The sequence below is a fragment of the Rhinatrema bivittatum genome, chromosome 17, assembly GCF_901001135.1.
Source record: "Rhinatrema bivittatum chromosome 17, aRhiBiv1.1, whole genome shotgun sequence".
Lineage (NCBI taxonomy): Eukaryota > Metazoa > Chordata > Amphibia > Gymnophiona > Rhinatrematidae > Rhinatrema > Rhinatrema bivittatum.
The window spans coordinates 8,041,920-8,059,655 of NC_042631.1; the positions used below are offsets into that span (position 1 = coordinate 8,041,920).

Consider the following 17,736-nt stretch of genomic DNA (forward strand, 5'->3'; position numbering starts at 1 on the left):
AAACACTCATTTACAATTGACTTGGCTTTAGCACAGGAGCATTACAATCTCCTCCTCTAGCTGTGTGATGGTTCGACAGGGCATTCGTGATACAAAAGACCGAGAGGTTCGTATACATTGGTACTGTTCCTGTTGCAGTTGTGGTCGCCGCCACCTTTCTGATGTGGACATGTCTCATGGATGTGGTGCGACATGATTGCGTTCCTGGCATCTCGGAAGGCAATGCACGAAAGGCAAGCTGAGATCGCGGAGCCCTTCCTCCCTCATCATGCTCACTATTAAATACAGTTTTTTAATTCAGTTGTGCCCTGCTTTCCATTTTTGCATATTTCATGTGCAGCTCACAAGGCTCTGCTACATACAAGCCACGTAAAAGTTCTAGAAGTGACTGGGAAGGGAAAGTCGGATGTGTATAAGCCAAATGCACGTTTATTTTTGTTTGGGGAAAGGGGAGAAAGGAGAAATTCAGAGACACTAGTGCGGCACTAGAGTGAGCTCAGCACTTCTAACCTTAGGAGCTAGGAAGCTGAATGTGTCTCAGGTGTGCAGCCTCATGTTTGCTGCCCCAGAAAGTTGCAAAGATTTGTAATGCTAAATAGCACAGCTGTGACCTTGCAGAGAAGTACAAGAAGACCAGACTGGGTCAATGGCTCTAGTGGAAGGAGGTTCATCGGCCAGAGATTTCCTCCTTCTGGAAATCAGAAACGGAGAACTCCTAAATGTCTCTGTTCAGGAAAGGACCATTGAGGATAACTTGGTTTTAGCCTGACAATAAACTGGCTGCAGTTTCTGGCATGTTGGTTTCTTCTTCAGCTTAAACCTGCTGTGGTTGCCCACCTGCACATGGAGGAGATGCGTCTTTTCCAAATCCCCTGGAGCCTTCTGCTTCTCAACGTCTTAACTTCCGTCTTCCGGAAAGAACAAAACACTTAAATCTGTTCAGACGGCAAGTATGCCGTCAGGAAGAAGAACAATTGAGCTTTTACTTGGAAATCAAGTGGGCTGGAGTGAGAGCTGTGTGTCTGACAAAGCCTTACAGGGTTGTTGTCCACCAATGCAGGTAGCACAGAATCCCAAGCCAGAGGTACAAGCCCCCCTGGTACCACAGGACAAGAATAGCACTGACCCACAGAGCACTTTGTTTTTAAAAAATGGAAGAGTGAAGAATTGTTTTTCTGGTTTTCTAAGCAGGTAGAGAGCAACTACTGTGATGGACTGACCTGAAGCTTGCCTTGTAGTAGACTTTTATGCAGGATTGGTACCTACTGATAATCTCTCCTGGTTAGTCTGATATAGCTCGAGGTAATAAGAAACCATCTTACGCTGTGAATCCACTGTAAAACTGTCTTTGATGTGATCTCTTATCTGTGGTCTAGTGAAAGATCTTAGTTCTTGGGGGTAACCTTTTGTGAGTGCATCATCAGGCAGTGACTGCATGCACGGGCAATGAGTTCCAGAACATTCCACTTCTTACAGTCAAAAGCTAAAATCTCAGGATTTTCTCCAAATGATTTGTTTTTTCTTATTACCTGTCATTGCAGATTTAATGAATGTGTGTTCTGTAAAGCAGAAAGCATCTACTATAATTATTCCTGTGGAGCAGTGAATATTGTGGGAACGCCTAGAACATGGCAAGAAGTTTATTAGGGAGAATTAGGAGTTTGGAGGTATAGGGAGGTTTCCTTCAGGGCCCTTTCCTTGCTCCCATTTTGTAAATTAAGAGTTTATTTCTGACTTGGAGAGTGATTTCCTTCACCACTGAGAAGTGACACCACTACAGGAAGTGCCTTCCATACCCAAGTCCTGTCCTTGCACCAGTGTGGCTGTAGCCTGTCACCACAAGCTCACTGTAGTGAAGCAGCAGATTGCAAGGTGTTGAAGGGACTAGTAATCAGGCTTCAGCATCTGTCTGGTAAGAGGAGATTCTCCTTAAGATAGTTAATCAAGATAAAACATTATAAAAAGCAGTGGTAAAGTTTCCATTAAAATTGCTTGTGTGTGTATGTGTGACTGTGGAGAGAAAAGCTTGTTCATTAATTATTGCTATCTCTTGTTAGATGTTAAATGATCTTGTTGTTTGTATTCTCTAAATGTATCTATAGTGGCATTCTGTTTTACCTCTCTCATTAGTGTTTCCATGTTCTTTTTGGCTTTGTTTTTAAATTTATATTTGTTGTTTGTATACTGTTGGTTTTTGTTGGTTTTTTTATGTTTTTTACTTTGTTTTATGTTTGAATCTTTGTAATCCACCTAGAATTAGTGAAAGACGGGATGGAAAATTTTAAAATAAATACAGGACAATTGCTGTAATAAGCAGCATTATGTGATATGCATAGGTATATTACTGTCGGGCATGAGACAGTGACCCACCAGTCAGCTCTCTCTCCTGCACACACTCAGTTGTCCTCTCTCTCACACGAAGACTCAATTACTTCTCATTTTTAACCTGACAGTTTCCTCCTCCTCTGGCTTCCAGCTCATTTAGAACCAACCTCTTCTAGACTATGAGCCTTCATTCACAGCTACCTAGAGGGGAGGGGGTTCCTGTTATTTTATTACACCCCTAACTCCATCTTAACTCAAGGGCCACAGATCATGGCTGTCTCTGGAACCGGGTTTGCATGCAGCCTGAATCTGGCCAATAGGTGTCGCCCTTGAGCAATAGCTGGGCCTGCCTCCCCAGCCCTGCCCAGCTCAAGGAACGAAAGGCAGGCCTGAGCACTGAACCCAGGTTTCCCAGAGGGCCAACCTCAAGCTTCTCTTCTGCAGAGACACCTATTCCGCTAATCTGCATGGAATCTGGATCTGGCACTTCCTCTGCAATCCTCGACAACATGTGTCCTCGGATTGCCTTTCTTCTTTCTGAGGGACAGAGAGCTCCCGTACAGCTGTGCCTGTTTAACTTGGGCTCATCTTTACCATGTGCGGCGCATTCTCAGCGCTCTGTGTACGAATGCCAGGAAAGGGGTCAGAGGTCTTGCACAAATCCTGTAACTTTGCAATTATCATTTGCACATGCTCACGGCTCTGAAACGGATCATTTCCATCTATTGTGGGGCGGTGCAGGGACTCTGCTTCTCATGCCCTCATGTCGTGGCGCGACGGGGCATGTCGTGGCTGTCACCCTCTCCTCCCTCCCCCCCCCCCCCCCCCACCTCTCTCACCCCAAGCAGAAAGTTTGCTAGCAGCGATCTGATCCGCACCTTCCTCCCTGTGCAGGCCGTTCATGCTGCTTCCCCCGCTGATGGAGTGGATCCGCGTGGCCGTCACGTACGCCGAGCATCGCCGCAGCCTGACCGTGGACAGCGACGACATCCGACAGGCAGCCAGGCTGCTCTTACCGGGACTGGACTGCGAGCCCCGGCAGCTGAAGTACGTGCGCAGTCGCTCCCCACCCCCACCCCCCTTCCTCGCGCTGGGAAATATTCAAAAGCCCCGCCGCTCACACTGGCAGGCAGACGCCGTGGCACTCGTCTGCCGCTAATCAAAAACATAAAAACAGTTTGATTGTACGCCCCCCCGCCTGGCGGCGGAACGGCGCTTTGCAGAGCGGGCCTGCTCACGTGTCGCTCCGTGCCCTCCACAGGCCCGAGTGCTGCTTCAGTTCCTTCAGGAGATCGGACGCTAAGGCAGCCACGGAGAAATTCCAGCAGGACCTGGGCTTCCGAATGCTGAACTGTGGCAGGACCGACCTAATGAGCCAGTCCGTGGCTGTGCTGGGTCCGGAGGGCGTGAACACGATGGACGAGCAGGTAAGCCCATGGTGACGGGGTGACGGGGCCTCGGCTCCTGCCTGGGCTGTTTTCTCTCCCCCCCCCCCCCCCCCCCCCTTCCTCGTGAATCTGGAGCTGTTCCTTCTTCAACGTTTGGGCAGTAAAACGGCAAAGGCTGGGAGGGGTTCCAATCCCCACTGTGCTAGTGCAGAAAAGCTTTACGGACGACGAAGAGTCTGATTATTGTCTGGCAGGTGGCAGAGAAGCAATGCAGATTAACCTTTCTCCTTCCTAGGGGATGACGCCCCTGATGTACGCCTGTGCCGCTGGCGACGAAGCTATGGTCCAGGTGCTGATCGACGCTGGAGCAAACTTGGACATAGCAGTGAGTATGAGAGAGGGCAAGGGTCAAGCTGTCTCGTACCTTAATTCTGTTCTATTTTATTCTGTTTTTATTTTTATATCTCGAAAGGGAGACCCAAAGCAATTTTACAATAAAATGTATCAATACAAGATAATGTAACAACTGCAATAGCAATATTTAAAAAAACAAACAAAAAAAACCCCAATCTTCCTAATGCGAGCCCACCGCACCCGCTGCTCTCACTAGGAGAAGATAGGGGTCGCATCACACCATGAACCAGCAGCACTGCCCCCCAACGACACTGCATCAGTCCGTTTCTTATATCCCAGTTCCAGTCGATCAGAGGGGCAGATGCGGCCAGCAGCATCAGAACATCAAACAACAAACACAATAAATGCAGGCTAAAAATATATCGGCTGCAATCAGTTCCAAGCATCATCTCATCAAAGCCTTCAGGTCGGCCAGGGCCATTGGAGCCCCCTGGGGATTACTCCTGCCCACTTTATACTGGGGAAGTGAGAGGGGTGGAGGGAGGTCAGAGGTGGTGGGCAGCAGAAATTCCTTTGCTTTATTTTAGTTGCACTAAAAGCAAACAAAGGAAGAGAAAAGACCGGAAAGGCATGAAAACATTTTACAAGCAAACCAAAACATCTTTGCCTGCACAGCTCTCAGGCAGGAGTCTCGCCAGGCTTTGCTGAACATTTGTAGTAAGTGCACATGGGATGGGTCTGAAAGTCACTGGAATTAGGAAAGGCACGGAGGAGTCCCGCAGACTTCCATGAAGGCCTGAGATCCCCGCTGCCTTCTCAGGGAGGCTCCAAGGGATTGCAGGGGAAATCTCACGTTGCCCGTCTCTCACTTCCTCCAGGTTCCTGGACACTCTCCCAGACACCCATCGGCGCACCCAGACAGCCGGCACTGGACAGCTCTCACGTTCGCCGTGTTGCACGGACACATCTCGGTGGTCCAGGTAAGGGATCCATCCCGGGTCAGGCAGGCAGGAGCCAGGGGTCACTGCTCAGTGCTTCTGCTTACATTTCCCCAGACCGGCTGCTGCTCGGTTACCCCTCTAAAGCTTTAGAAGACAAATCAGTTGGTAATCAAAACAAATGTATTAAGATCCTGGATCTTCATTCTGACATATTTCATTCCGTACTATTAAAAGCTCTGGAAAGTTCCTTCACTTTAGCTGTTCCCAACATTATGAATCACAGTTAATGGGGGGTTGCTGTTCTAATCCTTATCAGAGCCCCACTCGCATGCACACCTTTTACTCCACGTGGGCGTAAATAATTACAACTAAGGTGTGTTAGAACAAAAAGGAAGGAGATCACGAGAAGACCCACCGGAGCCAAGAAATGGACACGTTCATCTGCTGAAGATGTTAGCAGTCCTGTGAAATAGATCAAACCCTCTCTAACTGCTTTAGCAGAAAGCCAGTGCAAATGGCTTCCTGGTTTTCCATTATCTCATTGTTAGATTGTGTTTGCTATGTTGTTTTGTATAAACTGTGTCACAGCTCCCACTTCCACAGTATTCCCCTTTCACTGGGAATAAAAAATTGAATTTTATTTCAGCTCTTAAGCACAGATCTGTGTACACAAGCACTTGTGCACTCACAAGCATGCACACATGCTCCAGACTCACACGTACCCAAGTGTGCACACACAAACTGTAAATGTATCCTCAGTGATGCTCCTGCTTCTGATGTGTCCCATGTAGCTGCTTCTGGATGCTGGTGCACCCGTCGAGGGCTCTGCTGTCACCATCGGAGAGGACAGCTCTGCAGAGACTCCTCTTCAGCTGGCCTCTGCTGCAGGTAATTTCAAGCACAATGCTCTCGTTCAGAACAGAGTGAGAAAAAAAGGCACTGAAGAGAGAGTGTGCCTGCCTGAATCTGTAGCAGACTCCCAGGCTTCCTTTAAGCTCAGACAAGACTGGGCTCACTTGGCTTCTCCCGTTGCTTGCTTAGTAAATCTGCCCTTAAGTCATATTTCCCCCTTTCATGATAATCGCAGACTCTTCCAGTCCAGGAAAATTCAGAGATACAGCCACACAGCGCCTGGGCTCTCAGCTCCACACCTTCGCAGGCAGCAGCTGGGGGAATGTGCTGGACTCCACTCCGTGTGGCATCTGCACATGGATGTGTGTGTGAGTGCCACTAGCGCAGCTTGGAGTGCAGGGGTGGCAGAGTGTGAGTGGTGCAGCAGGCAGCAGCTGGGGGAATGTGCTGGACTCCACTCCGTGTGGCATCTGCACATGGATGTGTGTGTGTGAGTGCCACTAGCGCAGCTTGGAGTGCAGGGGTGGCAGAGTGTGAGTGGTGCAGCAGGCAGCAGCTGGGGGAATGTGCTGGACTCCACTCCGTGTGGCATCTGCACATGGATGTGTGTGTGTGAGTGCCACTAGCGCAGCTTGGAGTGCAGGGGTGGCAGAGTGTGAGTGGTGCAGCAGGCAGCAGCTGGGGGAATGTGCTGGACTCCACTCTGTGTGGCATCTGCACATGGATGTGTGTGTGAGTGCCACTAGCGCAGCTTGGAGTGCAGGGGTGGCAGAGTGTGAGTGGTGCAGTAGGCTGAGAGCCAGTGTAACCGGCGTTCAGGTCCTTGGGCAAGTCACGTCAACCTCCATTGCCTCAGGTAAAACTCTCAGGGTCTCATTTACTCAGCATTGTTCCCATAGACAGAAGACGGGAGAAAAGCCCTAGTAAATCAGGACCTTAAACTGTAAGCCCTTTGGGGAGAGGGAAATGCCTGCAGTGCCTGAAAGGTGGAATAAAAAAATAATAATTTCTACCCGATGGGTTTTCCCCTGTTTAACCACCTGCAGTGTGGCCCAGCCTAGAACCCTGTACCCTGAGTCCCACCCAGAGGGGGCACAGCTGGGATTGCTGGGGGGCACAGCATCGTACTCAGATCTCCCACGTGGCAGCTCTCTGAGCTCTACCGCACTGTGTCGGATGCATTTTCTGTGTTTTCTTGCATGGCAGTTCCAAACCTGCATTTGCTTTCACTCGTTTTGTCTGATGCTTTTCAGGGAACTATGAGCTTGTCAGCCTGCTGCTGAGCAGAGGAGCAGACCCGCTGCTGAGCATGCTGGAAGCCAACGGGGTAACGTCTCCGCTTCACGAGGACATGAATTGCTTTAGCCACGCAGCAGCCCACGGGCACAGGTGATCTCTTCACGCTCGACATCCAAACATTACTTTCCCCTGCTCTTTCACTTGCAAAGCTTTTTCCATGTGTAAAAAGCTCCTTTCCCTCACTACAGCGTCGAAAAAAGGGGGTGATGAGAGGGTAGAGGAGAGAGAGATTTTGAAAGCCCAGCAAGGAGTTTTCCGCGGGCACATTTGGATCTGTTTTAGAACCAGTGCAAATGCTTGTAGGGTACATGGGACCCTCTTGTCTGCGGCCGGCTCGATTCTCAAAGGGAAATGCCCCACTTCCCTTAATAATTGAACTTCTGCTAATCTGACACCTTTGTGAGACACGAGATGCTTGGCGGAGGCTGGAGGTGTGAGAAAGGGAGCTCAGTGAATTCTGCATTATACGCGAGACTGGTCTGGTCATCACTTTTAAGTTGCCTACTGTTTCTAGCGCCTCAGTATGTACCAGTGAGGTGAATATTCAGCCGCTATCCGACCGAGCAAGTTAGGCAGAAAAACTCACCTGGCTCACCGTGGCCTTGCCGCTGAATATGCTCGGCTACCTTACAGTTAGCTGCGTTAGTTTATCTGCTTAGCTATAGCTTATCGTAGAATTGGCACTTATCCAGCCAAGTTAGGCGGGTGGGCAGATCCTGCTGGGAATGCCCCCCGCACACCCCTCACTTATCCAGCTGTTTGGCAAAGTGGCACTGGCCAGCACGGACGAATTTCCAGACAGGGCTACTTATAGCCCGATTATGCCGCACTGAGTATCAACCTCAGTGTCAGAGGAAATGTTTGGATACTCGTTTATATCAAGACTGAGATTAATAAAAGACGCTGGCAGCTGTAAAGGCTCCAAACTTTGACTGAAAAACAAAGACCACGCTTAACGTGCTGTGGCGGACCACGGAGTAAGTTAAGAGTCCCCGAGCGTCAAGGAAAGAGAGAGTTAAACGCAGACTGTGGGCCCTCCTGCCGTTTCTGTTCTGGGTTAGTTTAACATAAGTCACAGCTTATTTCTAAAATAAGCCCAGTTTCTTCGCCCCCCTCTAGCGTTTGTGGCACATTGAGATTTTCCTGTGATGAGCTGCTGCTAATTAATTTCCTTTGCTAACGCTGAGTGTGTAAGAAGAACAGGCCGTCTCTCTCTCTGCGTCTCAGAAACGTGCTCCGGAAGCTTCTGGCCCAGCCGCAGCAGGCGAAAGGCGACGTGCTGTCCCTCGAGGAGATTCTGGCGGAGGGGGTAGACAGCGCGGCTTCCGGCAGCAGCAGTGACGAGGGGCAGGTCCGGCTCTGCAGGACCAGGATGAAGGCTCTGCAGGAGGCCATGTACTACAGCGCTGAGCACGGATACGTGGACATCACCACGGAGCTCAGGGCCCTGGGTAAGACAGAGTCCACGCAGCCCCCACAGCAGGGCCAGACAGGGCACTTATAGACTGTAAGGTGCAGAGGAGGTTCACATGGCTTGGATGTAGTCCATACAATCTAATAGCAGGGGTCAGACAGGGCCGAACACAGGCTATGTGCCCAACAGAAGGCCTGATGGCCCGGACAGTCTATACAGCCCTACAGCAGGGCCATACATAGAGATGCCTACTTTGTTTTTCCTGCACTTAACTTCGTTTTTTCCACATTTCGGGGTTTTTTTTTTCATATTTCACTAATTTCAGTTAGTGTGCACTAACACGAAATTCAAAATTTTCCTGAATTTTGGCGAATTATTGTTCGTTTCTGGGGCGCTAACGAAACTGTCTAATTGGTCCTGTTTCGGGGAAATTATCTAATTCGTCTAAAACAAATGAACATCTCTAGCTTGAGAGAAAGTCAGACTGGTGCATACAATACGACAGAGGGAGTAGATTTTGGAAATCAAGTGTTTTCATATTTAATGTTCCAGAAACGTGAGCTTTTACCAACCTTTTTGATTCTTGCGGAGATAGATGGCACTATGAGGTATAAAATATCTTTTGGCTCTCCCACAGAGGACATCTACTTCCCATGAGCGGGTTCTGGGTGAATTTCATACCCAACACCCCTAGATTTAAATTTCAAATCTATGGAGGTAATTTTCAAAGGAGTTGTGTGCACGAATGTAACATTAGTAAAGCGATTTTCAAAAGCCAATTTAAAAGCGTGAAGTGCATTTACAAATGTAAAACCCAGCTTTTAAGCGTGCAAATCCTTTTGAAAATTGCCTTCTCTGTGGCAAAACTTTGCCCGCATTAAGCAGGTGCAAAAGTACACCAGTCTGCTCCCTTAAAGGTTCTGATGGACAGGAGGAGCAGGGTGAGAAATAAATGCTGGTAGGGGAAGAGCGTCAGCAATGCAAAGGAGCGCAGGAGCTTCCCAGCCGAGGCCCGGAATCACAGGCCCTTGTGTTTGCAGGGGTTCCCTGGAAGCTCCACGTCTGGATCGAGTCCCTGCAGACGTCCTTCTCGCAGTCTCGCTATTCCGTGCTACAGAGCCTCCTGCGGGAGTTCAGCAGTATCCGACAGGAAGACTACGGCGAGGAGCTGACCAACAAAGGCCTGCAGCTTCTCTTCACCATCCTGAAAAGCAGCAAAGTAAGAGGCAGGCGAGGAAAATAATCCCAGGCTTGATTCTTCCCATTATAGAGCCAGCCTGCTCACTGTGTGCACTGCGCACATCATTCCCTTTTAGTTTGTGCACAGCCGTGCTGTGATACCAGCAGCCAGGAGCGAAGTTTATTTCCCTGAAAAATAATTAGTGCCTAGGAATCTGAAATAATAATATTAATGGGGAGGACCGCATTAATAGCTCTTTAGTGATGTATCTTAGGGTAGAAGATGATATCTGACATAACATATACATACATACATACATACATACAAAATGTCTTTTGTGACTTACGATGCATCATCTCCCACTGACTAAAAAGCTGATGGATCAGCTTCAGTTCAAGGACTTTGTACCCCGTTACAGGGCTTATTCTGTTATCTAACAGCAGTATTGATACTGTGCAAAATCGCAGAATATAAGCTGGTTTAAATAAATAAATATTGAAAATAGTCAGAGCAATCAAGCCCAGGGACATTTCCGTTTGGATGCTGTTATAACAATCCTTAGTCGGCATTGCAAGCTGTGCCTTTACCACGTCAAATGGGAGTTTTGCAAACAGCAGCAGGGTTAGTCCAAAGCATGCAACGCATGGAAGATGCATTACACTGGCTGCTTTGAAGGGGGGTTCCCTTATCCTTGGAGACTAAGCTCTGATTTGCTGTCTTTGCAGAACGATGTGATCAACCAGCAGTTGGCCGACATCTTTGCGCACTGCTACGGCAGCAGTCCCGTACCGAGTATCCCTGAGATCAAGAGGACTTTGCCAGCACGACTAGGTGCGAGGGTCTCTGCCTTCTCTCAGGCTGCTGCCGCCCCAGCGTTAACGCTCTTCACGGCTTGCAAGCCTCATGCTCTCTCTCCCTTTCTCTGCCAGATCCTCACTTTCTGAATAACATGGACATGTCAGATGTGACCTTTTTGGTGGAAGGGAAGTTATTTTATGGCCACAGAGTTCTGTTGGTTACTGCTTCCGACAGGTAAGATCAACTTCAGATTGCTCCAATATCTTTGAACTCATCCTCATGTCTTGGCGGCAACCTCAGTTGACCTCTAGCAGCTGCCATGGCATCTCTCTTGCTAAAATCAGAATTAGCCTTATTATAGCTATGAAACTGTACTTTTCTGTCTGACGAAAAATGCACCAAATCTCTCTCTCATTAATCAGTCTTTGTGTCCATTAATATTATTTTCCCCAGATTAAAACAAAGTTGTACCTATAAAATAATTCCTTTCTAGTCTCCCCTTAGAGAACCTCTTCAATGGTTTTCTGTACTGCCAAGAGGATTTGGCTTTTATAAAATGAAATACAAAAGAAACTGAAAATCCGTGATTTGGAATGTTTTAAACTTTGTATTGCAACAACTGCAAGATCCAATGAGCTTCTGCAGTCACATCGGACACTTTGGATCTCAAAGCTGGAAACGTTCCATTTCTTCTCCTTCTGGACTCCCAAGTCAAGTGGAATCTGCCAAAACTGGGGCGATGTATTTGTTTTAGATCTTTATATTCTGCTTTTCAGCACTTCAGAGTGGATTACATTCAGGTGCTGTGGGTATTTCCCTGAGGGGATGGAGGTGGGCCTGCCCAAGCTCATAAGGAGTGGCAGTGGGATTTGAACCCTGGTTCCTAGGCTGCTGCTCGCTTATGCCGTGAGCCTGGATTCATAGCTCTCCCTCTGCCCCATGTGGCCCAGCATGAGCTGCTGCTCCTTCCAGAGCCCGGCGCAGCCTTCCCTCCTGGGAGCGATCCCCAGCAGGAGCTGAGCCCAAAATTCAAACCCAGCCCAAGCTCGTTGCATGTGTAGCCACTTTTATTCATGAAATGTATAACAGTTGCACTCTGTTATGTCATCTTGAATCTCTAGCACCTGACTAAAGTTAATTTATGTAATCCTTTCATTTCTTATGCTTATGTGTTTTATATTTGCATTTTTCAACCTAAGTTCCATCAAAAGTGAAATGAAAATTGAAAACTCCATAAAAGTGATCTGAGTTTTCCCATGTTCCCTTTTCTTAAATAATCTCAAAATATAAATATTATGGGGTGAATTTTCAAAACATTACGCCTGTAAAGGTTCGCATATACTCGTGTAAGTAGCATCTACGCGCATGATCCGTATTTTCTAACGTTTAAAATATGCTTGCATTTTCTCTTTTCCGTGCGCATAAAAAAGGGTGTTCTAGCGACGTTTCGGGTGAGGCCAACGCTTAGACGCATACAAGTTACTATTTTAAAAGACACTTACATGCATGCCTTGGCCAACTTCCTCGCATATTTTTACCCCTGCTAATTATTTGGTGTAAGTGATAATAAATGTCTTTATTGTGTAGCACTGACTGGGTGGGAGGACTGGGTGAACTGGTGGATTAATTGGTACACTGGTTAATTTAATTTACGCTCGCCTGTTTTAAAATTGACCAACTTATGCATGTAACTCGGGGCTTACACAAGTATGTCCTATTTTACTTTCACTCATAAAATATAAGTGCATATATTTAAAAAATAGGTAGGAAAAGTACACATGTTCAATGAATTGATATACGTGGTTTCAATGCATTGCATGTTTTTGCCCTTGCGAGGTAGAGATACATGTATTTTATAAAATACTCGCTGCCATATGCATGCGTATACTCCCTGAGTATAATATGATATTATAATGCAAGACCTTTGCACCACTTCTCTCAGGTTTAAGACCCTGATGACCAGTAAGACGGAACAAGAAATCCAGGACATGCAGATGATAGAGATTAGTGATATGAAATACAGCATTTTTCAGGTATGCAAATGTATTCACCGATACAAAAATATCAGCGATAGCAAGTCAATCAGACTATTGTTAGGGAATATTTAAGACTTTCATTCCATAGCAGTTTGAGCCATTTCAGCTTTTGTAGTGATAGGGATTGATGGTTGTGTTGATGATGCTGTCTGCTCCACCATTATCAGCATTATCACTGCAACCATCAATCGCCAGCATCATTAACTTTGGCATCATCTGATTCCTGGTCCATGGCAAGAATCCGGGTTAAGCTCATGGCAATTTTCTAAGGATTTAGGTGCCTAAACTTTGGGCTTAGACACCTAAATCAGGCCCTTTGAAAACTGACTAGGGATGAGCTCCTACATTTAGGAGTTTATCTTCATTTATGACCAAAATGATTGGGTAGCTGCGTAACATTTCTATAGCTCTACTAGATGGATGCAGTGTAGATACATAAAATACATACAAGTCCTGGCTCAGTGGAGCTTACATTCTTGTTGAGACACAGAAGAGACAAATAATTCCTAGTAACCACTTAAGCATACAGTAAGGCATGTTCAACGTGAGCGGGTCAAGATCTGGAAGAAGCAGTGATTTCTGATGTAAAAGCAGTCTCATCTTTAAGTGGTACCTGAAGGAAAGCTCTTCCAGGAACATGCGGAGTCAGCCATGGAGGAGAAGGGCACAGGCAGGAGCAGATCATGAGGAGAGGTAGGGGAGCTGTAGAATGAATGCCCTTGTGGCTGAGTAGTAGTTTGCATTGGAATGTGGAAGCAGATAGTCAGCGTAAAACTGTGAGAAGAGGGTGCAATATCATCCTAACAGTGCAGGAGGACAATAAGTTGCGCAGCTGAATTTTGGGTGGACCATAGTGGGTAAAGATGATTCGGAGGCAGATCTGCGAGAAGGCGATTGCAGTAGTTCAAGCAGGTGGTGACAAGAGAGGTGATAAGGGTTATGGTGGTGCACTCAGAAAGGAAAGGGCGGATTATGTTGATATTATACGGCAAGAAACAATGCGTTTTAAATGTGAGCAGAGAATTGGAGAGAGGAGTCTTGAGGAAATTAAAAAGTCATGGGATATGAGGCAGTGTTCTAATATGGATTGCCCACTGGTTAAACGATAGAAAACGGAGGAGGGTAAATGCTACATTTTCCCAGTGGAGAAGGGTGAATAGTGGAGTGCCCCAGAGATCTGCACCGAGACTGCTGCTTTTTAATATATTTATAAATGATGGGAACGATGAGTGAGGTGATCAGATCTGCTGATTATACAAAATTATTCACAGTCGTTAAATCACAAAAGGATTGTGAGAAGTTGCAGGAGGAATTTTCAAGACTGGGAGAATGGGCATCCAATTGGAAGACAGACTTCAATGTGGACAAATGCAAAATGATGCGCGTATGAAAGAGCAACCCAAATTATAGCTACAGAGCAGCCATTCAGGAAACTTCAGCGGATAAGCAGCTACTTCTATGCGGATATTCAGTGGCACAGCCTTGCCGCTGAAAATCTATGTAACTTAGCCAGATAGTTAAAGCCTAAGCTGCTAAGTATAACTTATCTCCCTTGGGGAGTTTTAGTCTTCCCTTTGTCACCTGTTCACAGTTTAATTGGTTTTTCTTTCTAAGTAGAATGCAGTAGGGCCCTGGTGGATGTTTCTTCCCATCCGGGGAGTAATGTCCCGTAATGCACAATGCATTCACTACACATTCCAGGTAAAATGGTCCTATCAAAAGCGCTGAACTCTGTTCATTGTAGATGCTGATGCAGTATTTATACCATGGTGGAACAGAATGTATGGAGATTCCTGCAGCTGATATACTCGAGGTAAGAAGAACATTTATCTAATATCAGCAATCAAAAGAAAAAGCTCAGAGGCGTCTGCCAGGGTTTCATGTACAAAGAAATCAAACAGTTCTTTGTTGCGAGGTCAGTGAGCAGGTATGACGTCATAAACCTTCAATTCTGATAAGCATCAGATTGTTAAAAGTGTCAGAACAAACCTCGTCTTTCTTAGCCTGGCGTGTGCTGGCAGCTGTCTCTTTAGCTTCTGTGCGATGTTTAAGGGACTCTTGTTTGCTCCTTTAGCTGCTGTCAGCCGCCAGCCTCTTCCAGCTGGATGCCCTCCAGAGGCACTGCGAGATCTTGTGCGCAGAAACCATCAACCCGGAGACCTGTGTGAACATCTATAAATATGCAAAGGTAGCCGGCCCGAGCCATTGCTGATCAGCGCCTCACTCAGCACTGCCTGGAAGCTCCTGTGGCTGCTGCCTGCAAATTAATGGAGCATTACAATGACAGCCACTAGCCATGAACCATTGGCTACTGGACAGAGCAATGCGCATCACCACCAGCATATTAATGCAAGGCTCACTACAAAGATGATCTTGTTACCGTCACAATTTTAATCCAGTGCCTTAGCCAAGAATACATAACATTATTGTGGGCACTTCTGGGGCACGCCTGTACCACCAACATGCCGTGATAGTGCCGTGCTGGGAATGGTGCACGTCTGAGCTTGGCCCTGGCAGTGTAGTGGGAGTAAATCAACAAAACCACAGGGGCCAAGATGCCTAATAGGAACCCTGGTATCATAAGATGTGATATAAACCACTAGAAAGGCTAAGGCCACTGGAGTATAATCATTTACTAGGGGTGAGCATTCGTTTTCGATGTATTGTGAAGCTGCAATATATATGCCATATTTGTTGTAGTCGTGGGGGTTCCGAAACGTACGACGAACCCCCACGAATACAACGGATCACCAACGAATAGGCCCTCCCACCCTCCTGACCCCCCCCCCCAAGTACCTGGTGGTCCAGCGGGGTTCCTGGAGTGATCTCCTGCACTCGGGCTGTCGGTATTCAAAATGGCGCCGATAGCCTCTATGACATAGTAAGGGCAAAGGCTATCGGTGCCATTTTGAATACTGGCAGCTGTCGACCCCCCCCCCCCACAAGACTTGCCAAAAGTCCCTGGTGGTCCAGCGGGTGTCCTGGAGCGATCTCCTGCACGTGGGTCATTGGCTGCCAGTATTCAAAATGGCGCCGATAGCCTTTGCCCTTACTATGTCACAGGGGCTATATGACATATGACATTTACCAGTACCGTTTTCTAGCTTCTTGGTGGTACAAATGTTTCAAGAAAAAATTTATGCAGATAATTTTTAAATGGTTTTAACATTTTTCTCCCATTTCAAAGTATCCAGCTGCGAGCTGGAGTGGAACTACATATAGAGCAACTTAACTGTACTTTTCTGAGTTGCAGTTCTTATGTCTGTTCCAACTTCGACAATCCATGCTCCCGTGCTGGAAAACCTGCCCGACACTGCCAGTGTTTCATCGTATCACATGTCTGCTTCAGGGGCGAGGGAGAATAACAGCTGCCATGTGTTTCATTCAAATCCTGCTACCCAGTGTCAGAAGTACTGGTAAAGTGGTTATAGCCGTTCTGCTGGCTTATGATACCAGGAATTACCTATCAGGCATCTCTGCCCCTTTGGTTCTGTTGTTTGACATTGGAGGAGGCACAAGATTCAAGGTTTGGGGGAGCTTGGGTAGTGCATATAGTACTGGGAGTGCCACCGTAGTGCCGTTGCCACAAGGAATGTGTTCACAGTCTGTAGCATCTCTGTGAAAGTGACTTTCATGAGGTGGGTACTGTAAGAAAAATCTGAAAATGTTTAAATGAATTACAGCAGCTGCGCTCTGCAGTGGAAAAGTCTATGGCATTTCCACTGCATGAAAGTGCATCGCATTTTAACAAAGTAGGAGACAAGGGAAGAGTCACAAGCAATCAGTGTCTACCATAGTATTTTACAAGCCTTCAAACATGTTAAGGAAGCTAGGTTCCAAATATAGGGCTATACGTCTGTGTGTGCGGTACTTATATATACTGTAAACAAAAAAGTGTATTTATACACACACTTAATATAAAGTGCTTCTCCCTGTACAGTGATAACTGAGTAATCAACTGATACAAGAGAGATGTTTTCCTTAAGTTGAATTTCATGAAATCTTCTCTGTGCTATCTCTTTTTGCAGATTCACAACGCCACAGAACTGGCCTTGTTCTGTGAGGGCTATTTCCTAAAGCACATGACGGTTCTGCTAGAGCAGGATTCATTCAGACAGCTAATTTTTGGAAGAAACAGCAAAGTACAGGGCCTAGACCCTCTTCAGGACTTGCAGAACACGCTGACCAGTCGAGTGCACTCAGTGTATTTCACATCCAGAGTGTGAGGGCTGAAGACTTGGAGCATCAAATCTCCTCCTGACTTCACTTCCCTGCCTATTTCACTGTACTCTGTGCTAGTCCTTCAGGCACTTCCTCACTGTGGCCTGATGACCTGCTGGAGGATATCAATCCATGGTCCGTTAGGGAACGGCGAGCCTGAGAACCAACAGGAAAGACGGGTCGTACAGTTGGCCGCGCACTGGCACGGCCTGATTTGGAAACTCTTGCAGTTTCTATTGCCTGGTCACCCAAGAACATTGACCTGGGACCAAGTCCATGGTACTATTCTAATAAGCACAACGCAGAAGCTGATAATGGTAACCGCATGCAGAGTTGTATGGAATTTAGATGTTGCTTCTGACATGTTTGTAAGAGAGTTAAAAAAAAACTTTTAGGATGCCTCTCTCAACCTCGCCACCTGTACGCAAATGAAGTCATTGACGTGCAGTACAACTGCGTGATAGCTGTGTCTTAAATATGTTGTGTAGAGCACTCAAATGTCATGGATGAGTAATCATTCAGACGGGTGGGTAAATGTCACACCCAAAAGACTTAGCTGTGGCAACGTTTATAAGATACTGTATATGAAAGGGCAAAGAACCTTTAATTTCCCACAAAGCACTGAACGGTGACACCCTGCCCTCCCAATAGGATGAACTGGCACATAGCTCTGAATTCAAACAATGCCAAGCTCCAGCTGCAGCGTTGCAGTGCTCTGCGCTGTGTGACCCAGCTCAGCAGCAGTGTAACTGTATTAATATGTGAATGTGGGTGGTTTGGAAAAGTGGTACAGGCAGCGGTGCAGACATGCATTAGTAGGAATAGTCAAGCTACAGCGGTGAAGTGAGACACCCTGCACACAAGGACTGGGCTACCCTGCTTGGTATCTGTGCTCTCACAGACCTACTGGCTTTTATCTGAGATGCTG

The 17,736-nt window shown here is 46.9% G+C and overlaps 1 protein-coding gene across 3 annotated transcripts in view; it reads left to right on the forward strand.

Moving 5' to 3' along the window:
• Positions 1 to 17,257, forward strand: part of ABTB2 (ankyrin repeat and BTB domain containing 2) — a 98,581-nt gene extending 81,324 nt beyond the window's left edge. For all 3 annotated transcript variants that reach the window (XM_029582071.1, XM_029582072.1, XM_029582070.1), the window contains 14 exons: positions 3,220 to 3,372; positions 3,587 to 3,752; positions 4,009 to 4,098; positions 4,946 to 5,047; positions 5,800 to 5,896; positions 7,114 to 7,249; positions 8,387 to 8,610; positions 9,614 to 9,792; positions 10,479 to 10,584; positions 10,683 to 10,785; positions 12,494 to 12,584; positions 14,332 to 14,400; positions 14,662 to 14,775; positions 16,616 to 17,257. In XM_029582071.1, coding sequence (XP_029437931.1) covers positions 3,220 to 3,372; positions 3,587 to 3,752; positions 4,009 to 4,098; positions 4,946 to 5,047; positions 5,800 to 5,896; positions 7,114 to 7,249; positions 8,387 to 8,610; positions 9,614 to 9,792; positions 10,479 to 10,584; positions 10,683 to 10,785; positions 12,494 to 12,584; positions 14,332 to 14,400; positions 14,662 to 14,775; positions 16,616 to 16,813 — 1,828 coding nt within the window. In that variant the 3' untranslated portion in view covers positions 16,814 to 17,257. The remainder of the gene's footprint in view (positions 1 to 3,219; positions 3,373 to 3,586; positions 3,753 to 4,008; positions 4,099 to 4,945; positions 5,048 to 5,799; positions 5,897 to 7,113; positions 7,250 to 8,386; positions 8,611 to 9,613; positions 9,793 to 10,478; positions 10,585 to 10,682; positions 10,786 to 12,493; positions 12,585 to 14,331; positions 14,401 to 14,661; positions 14,776 to 16,615) is intronic.
• Positions 17,258 to 17,736: the final 479 nt, after the last annotated feature.